The sequence below is a fragment of the Melospiza melodia genome, chromosome 2, assembly GCF_035770615.1.
Source record: "Melospiza melodia melodia isolate bMelMel2 chromosome 2, bMelMel2.pri, whole genome shotgun sequence".
NCBI classification, from domain to species: Eukaryota; Metazoa; Chordata; class Aves; order Passeriformes; family Passerellidae; genus Melospiza; species Melospiza melodia.
The window spans coordinates 82417891-82425660 of NC_086195.1; the positions used below are offsets into that span (position 1 = coordinate 82417891).

The 7770-nt window shown below is 39.7% G+C and overlaps 1 protein-coding gene across 2 annotated transcripts in view; it reads left to right on the forward strand.

The window, feature by feature from the left end:
* The window catches only part of WASF3 (WASP family member 3), a 64806-nt gene extending 57929 nt beyond the window's left edge, over positions 1-6877 (forward strand). The window contains exons 7-10 of one of the 2 annotated variants that reach the window (XM_063149074.1): positions 514-680; positions 1352-1615; positions 3238-3593; positions 4274-6877. In XM_063149074.1, coding sequence (XP_063005144.1) covers positions 514-680; positions 1352-1615; positions 3238-3593; positions 4274-4431 — 945 coding nt within the window. In that variant the 3' untranslated portion in view covers positions 4432-6877. The remainder of the gene's footprint in view (positions 1-513; positions 681-1351; positions 1616-3237; positions 3594-4273) is intronic. The other variant, XM_063149073.1, reaches the window with a different exon arrangement.
* The last annotated feature ends 893 nt before the right edge of the window (positions 6878-7770 follow it).

The following is a 7770-nucleotide window of genomic DNA, read 5'->3' on the forward strand; positions in this document are numbered from 1 at the left end:
CAATCTGTGGGATTTTTTAAAGCAGAAATTGTAGGACGCTTCTGTTTTGATGTTGTTTGTGTGACAGATACCTTATACTTACATATGCCTTTTATATTTTATAAATTATGGACTATTTTACATTTCAGTGAATCAAATAGCTGAGATTGAATCCTGAAATCTGTTTTACATCCATGAAGCATTAATTCGGAGAATGTGAGGTGGAGAGAGGGCTTTCTATTTTTTCACCTTGGAGTAGTCTTAAGCTATAAAAAATCCATACATATAGAAATATGTACTGGTTTGAGAGACCTTTTCATGCTGCCAGCTACTGCATGAGCAGTGTCCTGTAAGTCAGATCCCAAATAAATGTATTTGGTTATACTGTCTTTTTTTTCCTAGTGCTAAAGTAAAAAAAAATTGGTCACATATCTTCACATTTGGTACTTGTAAGACTTAAGCATTAAATGTTGACATCCTGGTGTTTGGTCTGTGGCAATTTACAATGTATTTGTTATACTTATTGTACTTTAGAGAGAGAAACACAAGCTGAATCCAAACAGAAACCAGCAAATTAATGTGAGAAAAGTAAGAACAAGAAAAGAAGAGTGGGAGAGAAGGAAAATGGGCATTGAGTTCATGAGTGACGCAAAGAAAATGGAACAGGCAGGAAGCATGAAAGAGGACAAAATGCCCAAAGGGTTTGTTATTTTGTTTTGCTCAAAGCCCTGGCTTTTTGTTGCTTACCTTGCTTCCAGTCTCACAGATAAGTGCATCAGTTCACTGTGTTCACTAAAAGCCAGGCTGCACCATTGTTCATTACTAAAACAAGTCTTCACAGTAATGGGATGAAAAAAACCTTTTGCTCCCTCTCTTGGGCTTATTTGACAGAACATCCTAGACTTTGTATCTTTATGAACTCTCTGCTCAACTAATACTTACATTTCCCAGTTTCTTTAAGCCTTTCCAACAAAATTAATTGTGCAAACAAAATAAAAAGCATTTTCTAACTTTCAGAATTGGTTTTCTCTCTATTGGTAAAGTATATTCTTCTGCATAATTGCAAGTGCTTGTAGTATTGCTTTTCTTTTTCTGCTGCCACTGTTAACCCGAGGCAGGCTGGTAAGTATTGCTATTTCAAACAATGGACTGTCAAAATCATTGACAAAAACCATAAGCTTCATTATGGCTACTAAAATTCTTGTGCTTTCTGTGGACTTAAAAGGGAGTGATAACTGATAAATCGGGGAATCCTCTTGCAAGACAAATAATGCTGATTGTATTCTTTTTTGCTTGTTTTGTCAGTAATTTAGGTAATGCCCTGTTGCAGTCACATAATCTGTTCTTCTGCATCAATTTACTTTAATTTTAGGTCCCACGCATCCGATGTTACAGATTATTCTTATCCTGCTACTCCGAATCATTCCCTCCATCAGCAGATAGCAATGCCTTCCTATGGAGCAGGAGATGGTCCACAGTACATGGCAGCGTCCCAAAGCCACGAGCATGAGTACAGACCGCCCTCCACCACGGTACGACATGCCACTTTAAACAGACCTCAGCAACCACCTCCACCTCCACCCCAGCCTTCAGATGGCCAGCACAGCTCAGTACCTGTGGTACCAGCAGAATATGGGTAAGTCTGATTTATTCTAGTGGATTCTTGGCAAAACCAGAGGAATGCATGTTTTCCGTAACCATCGTAACGTTTAACGTTAAAGAAAGAGAGCCCAAATACATTAGTTACCTCCTTGGGGAGGACAGAAGAAAATTGGTATAATTTCTATGTATGAGCTGAATTTAAGTGAAGAAATAATGAGAGCAGAAATAACCACGTTTGTATTAAATGAAGTGTGTATTGGTGAAGTCATATGATTGTAAAATATTAAGGGTGCCTAATATAATATTGAAGAAGGGATCATTTTCCTCTAAAGTGGAAAGTAGTTACAGGATAATTTGGATAAGATTTTAAACTTCAGGAAATGTGCAGAAAGAGTATTGTTGATTGTGATTAATCTGGCAGTGTTTGTTGCATCCCTGAAATCCCTGAAAGGCCTTTTCAGAGAAGCTTGTAATGGAATTGGGAGGAGTCTCCTCAGACACAAATTCCATACTGTCACAGGAGGAATGCCACTTGTTAATTCAAGACAGAGATCTATCAAATGCCTGTGTAGATATTTTGTCTGAATGCATTCTGAAGGAAGGCTTGCTCCAGAATTCTGGTTCTCCTGTAGCAAGAAAACATCTGTTTTCTAATACATCTGTGTCTCTGTCTGTTCTTTTGTGTAAATAGCTTAAACTTTCAAGTTGTAACCCCAGGAAGTTGTAGTCATTCTTGCCTATGTTGCTTTTTTACTGTGCAAGCCAAGGTTTGTCATCCTTGCTTGATGCAGCCTGGGGTAGCCTTTGCCTGATTCATGGCTATCGTGCTGCAGATGACTCAGTTAGGAGGGACTGCTCCAGCCTGCCCTTTCTCTGCTGTTTCCAGTGTGTAAGACATCACTGTGCTTCGCCCTCAGGTCCATGACCATTGTTGGGATGTCGCAGTTGTCACACACTGGCATGTGTCACTCAATGTCATCAGTCTCTTTGCTTCAGCTCCTGTCTCCTGTATCTAGTTCTTTACCTACTTCACAACTCTTATAAATTCTCTATTTTTTTCTGATTAAGATTTCTTTCAATGACATTTTAACGAAGAAATGAGCTCTTCCCTGTACCTCTTATTTAAAAAATTGATCAAATGTATCAATTTAATTAAATGGTATTTAAACTGATAAATTTGACTGAAGAAGCACATGACATACATTTACCTTTGGGTAAATCTTTCCTTCTTTCCATTGTTCTCCATGTCTGTGTCCTCTGTTACCTCTTGGCCTTCTATGGAATTGAAGGGTGTAGTCTGCAGTTTTCTTGGTCCCTTCTTCTTCAATGACTTTGCACTTTGCAGTCCCACAGAGTAGATGTTTAATAAGAAATGCAGCTTCATACATAAATGGGCAGGAGAACTAAGATAAAGAAGCTCAATTTGTAGAGTGCTGAAAGGACATTGCTTTTAACTTCAGTATTTGTCTTAAATCTCAATATATCAGCAATATTTGACAATTCTTACATGTATAATCACTTGCATAATTAAGTCACCAGTTTAAATTGCCTTTGATTTTTGTTTTATCTGAGGTTGGATAAGTGCACTTGAAGGGGTGATAATTTTAGAAGTTCCAACTTTGAATGCATTAAATGTTTTTGTTCTGTTTTATATAGGATGCTCCCAGCTCAGATGGTGGATTATTACAACCCCACAGGTCCGCCCCCACCTCCTCCCCCTCCTATGATTCCTTCAGCACAAACTGCATTTGTTAGTCCTCTTCAGCTTCCCGTGCCACCTTCCCATTCCGGACTGGTGACTGGCTCTACATATGTAGCTGCTCATCCTCCTCCTGCTGGTGGGCTTGTTGTCACTGCTCCTCCTCCTCCCGGCCCACCTCCTCCCCCTCCAGGCCCTCCTGCTGCAGGTGCATCCCTCTCTGCCTCCCCCATGCACGCCCCTCCGGCGTCGGAGGCAAAGCAGGCCCCGATGAGCGACGCGCGGAGCGATCTGCTGGCTGCCATCAGGATGGGTAAGTGCATGCTGGGTTTTAGGTATTCCTTTTTTTCAGTGGGAGCACAGGGTTTTCCACTGCAATGAGTTTATAGCTTCTTTTCCCAGCTGGGAAGATTTCATTAAGCACAGGTACCACACACCCGTTCCGACATTTGTCAGCCATGAGGTTGGATCATTTTCTAGCACTCAAAGCTGCACAGCTTTGTCAGGCACGTCCTAGTGTTGCTGTGTGGACATAATTTAATGAACACAGCACTTGTGTTCATTATGTGAAGTGCCAGTACTGTACATGGATTTTTGCTTCTGTTCCGAAGAACTGAATTACCCAACAGGCTTTGGCCCACTGATTTTTTTAACCAGTGACTTACAGCTCTTCTGACCTCACTTACAATATGGAGCTGTACGTCTAACAGTATTTCCAAATACAGATCAAAATGACCTGTACAGTCTTGAATATTTAGCTTCAGCATATTGTTGACAGTTTTAGAAATCCAGAAGTATTCAGTCTCTGAGAATTATTTCCCAGCTGCCTTTTTTGTCTTTCCCTCTTCCTTGCTCAAGGAGGCTCTCTTCTCTCAATGCTTGCTTTCTTTTTTTCCTGAGTATTTTCTAAGACACGACAAACTCGCCAACAGCAGTGTCAAATAGGAAATCTCTTGCCTGGAAAGCTTTGCCTGAGGGTGATTGTCTCTGCAGGAATTCAGCTGAAGAAGGTGCAGGAGCAGCGTGAGCAGGAGGCGAAGCGCGAGCCCGTTGGCAACGACGTGGCCACCATCCTGTCGCGGCGCATCGCCGTGGAGTACAGCGACTCCGACGACGACTCCGAGTTTGACGAGAACGACTGGTCAGACTGAACGTGGCCCCAGCCTGCTGGCAACTGCATTAAATACTTGGCTTCAGTGATTGCTTTCCTAGCAAGGTGTAAAGCAGGACGTTGACATGTATTAAGGCTAGTGAGGGAAGTGCTGAAATTGAATTGGTATTATTCAGAATGCTGTAGCTTAGCAACTCTGGTAATAATGATGTGATTATGCTTATGCAGATCAGAAACTTGTCTTACTTTCAGTATTTACAGCATAATACTTAAGTGCCACTAAATGTAGCAACTCTTGTGCTGCGTGCAAAATATGATGCAGTTGTTGCACTGTTACAGAACCAGCATTTTATTTTACTTTCCTGTTCTTGAAGGGATAAAATATATTTTTTTGACTTTACATCTTACTCTTTTAATTATGTAAGCAGCTTAGATACTTGTGAATTGGTCTGGTTGTTAGTCTTTGAGGCAGCTAACTGTATGGCTGAGTGAAGTGTTGAGTTCCATAAAATGTGACTTTTAGCTTTTTTATTAGGTACTAATTATGCCCACCTTAGTCTATTTTTAACCACTTCTGGGCTTAAGTTTTTATGCATACAGAATTGATTTTGTACTATCTTCCTTTTTATCTTAAAAATGTAGCAGATGTTGAAATGTATACTTTGAAGAATGACCCCACATGATCCAAAAAGAACATTTGGCGAGCAGACAGATATGTCTGTAATGGTACCAGCTCTAAGTTGCTGGCTGCTTGTTGGGAGGGTCTCTACTGGGTAGCAGATGCATGTCTGTGTTATAAATGGAAATGAAAATACCTGTAGAGCTTTTCAGTCTTAATATAAGATCAACTGGATGCAGGATAGTCCTTATGGAAACCCTGTGGCTGTTGCAGTGCAGAAATGCTATTGTTATTGCTAGAGTTTGGAAGAGTCTGGATCTAGCAATCAGATACATTTCACAAGTATTAAACTTGGTTTTATGCCTGTAGGTATAAATGTGTGTAAATAAGTTCTGTTGTTGTTGATTTGTACATGTGTAGTTGTGTAGCACATTGACTCAGAACTCTTACTTTGAATGTATTTCTTTCCCAGTACATCCCATGGATAAAACAAGGGCAGTTAGAGCAGTTTTGATGGCTGTTGCGGTACTGTGCCATATATACATATACACTCACTTTCTTGGTCCTTTCCTAGGCATAGTTGCTGCCATAAAGCCTGCTTTGACTGTCTCTGTTTTCCTTGTTTTCCATTTTTTTATCAGCCGTACGGTATTAAAATGGTTTGTTTTGTTTTTGTTTTTTTTTTTTTTCTTTCTGGACCAAGAGTCAGGCTGCTGCTCTGCCTAATGAGGCTTTTAAATTTTATTCATAGCAGGGGAAGATGTCTTTCTTTACCAGATTACAGTTTTAATCTTTGTAACACAAGTCTCTGTAATTGCAGGTCTAACATTTGGTAAACCTCCTTTGTTCTGTGAGGCACCCCCATCTGTTAAAAGAAGTATGTAAAATAAAAAGAGAAATGGAAGGTGATTATCTAACCTGTGTTTACACCATTAACAGTTTTAGTCCTAAGAATGTAACAGTCTAACATGATGTTTGCATGCAAACTGTTGGCTACTGCATTGCTGTTTAATCTGCATATGATTTTGCAATCTGTGGTGGCTGCCTTTGTGGTAGAGGGATAACATGCTGCCTCAGGGCTGGTGTTAAAATTTATCACACAAAGTATGACAAAGTATGACCAATCTCTGCGTAGGGGTGAGCAACCACAGCTCTTGTCAACCAGGGGCAGCTGAAGGTACTTGGTGATCTCTGTCCCAGTTGGAGCTGGTTTTGTCTTTGCCTTAAAATGCAGAGCTGAAGTGTGCTTTATTTTGTGTCCTGGAGTCTGAGGTCTGTGTGTCCACCAGGGAGGACAGAATTTAGGCTGTAGCCTGATGGTGGCTTTCATCACCGTGTGGGACATGGCTTGTCCTTACCATCATGGTGTGCTTGCACAGTGGCCTGCAAAATGGTTCTTTGGAGAGGTAGCTGAAGGTGCAGCTGGGACCTGTGTTACATCACTGCATAGGCGGTGAGAGCACTCTCGATGTTCTTTTGATACATGCTGAAATTAAATTTCTCAGCAGAAAATTCTTTCCAATCTATTGAAATTTGATATGACAGAAGATATATTTTATGAGCACAGAAGTTGGGTGTGTCGGAAATTTTGTAATTTGAGCTTATTTTAAATAATAAGCATTAAACAAGCAATCAGTTGTGACCAGTGAAGATAGTGTAGATTTTTCAGTCATAGTAGCCAACCTGTTTTTCTGAACCTGCAATGTTGTCAATTTTCCTTTTGGTATTTTATGGATGAAATGTGAATTGAATTTAGTGATGTAAACACTATTCTAGGCTGTTTTTATCAGTTTTATCATACTTCGGGTTGTGCATAAGTAACAAATATGAATAAAATCTCACTTTTGAGCCTGTGTTTCTTTCCTTAGATGAGTAAGATTTTGCTGTTAATCTTTATTTTAACTTGCCAATAACAGAAGGGAAAACGTAAGATTTCTAAATGCCACCTCTGATCCCAAGGCATGATGTTCCTGGGATGAAGGATGGAGTCTACAAAACCAGATTCCCTTGAGGTACTGTTGCTCCTGCTAACATCCCTACTTGGTTCTTTTGCAGCCTTGATTCAAGCTCCAAGTTCCTGGCTGGTCTAAGCAGGTCTGAATTTCCCTACAGGTAGCTTTAGGGATTTTTTTTTCCAGTGAAATGTGTTAAATGCCGGCTTTGCTTCCAGAAGGAACAAGGCAGAACATACAAGTTATATCAGCAAATCTTCTTGCACACTTTTTTAATAAGAAGTTGTGTTTGTAGGTTTGTGACACCCAGCACAATAGTTTAAAATACAAACCCAAGTAGGCCTACTAGAAAAATACTTTAAATTTAATCTTTTAATTGTAATCAGATTAAAGACAGGAGAGGCTTTTCATCCTACTGGGAAGAACTTACATAAACCAATTGTATAATTTAGTAGGTTAATTGTAAATTAAACAGATTTGTTTATGCATCTTAGATGCTGTTGTTTCTTGGGAAAATAAATTAATCTTTATTCTGTTCAACTGAAAACCCCAGTCCCTTTGGCTCTCAGTTCTTACTTCTCTCAAATTTTCCACTTTTTGATTTGAACTTAATTCAAATAATTTAGACCAGAGTTCTTAGACACCAATTCTACATTGAAACTGAATATGCAAGCTTGAAATTTTTTTTGTTCAAAGGTTCTCTTAGTAAAGCATTTATAACTGTACAACTTCTGTTGTAGCTCGGTTGGAGTTAGGACTGATGGTCACTCAGCACGCTGCTTCTACAGCTTTTGTGGTTGCCCTTTGA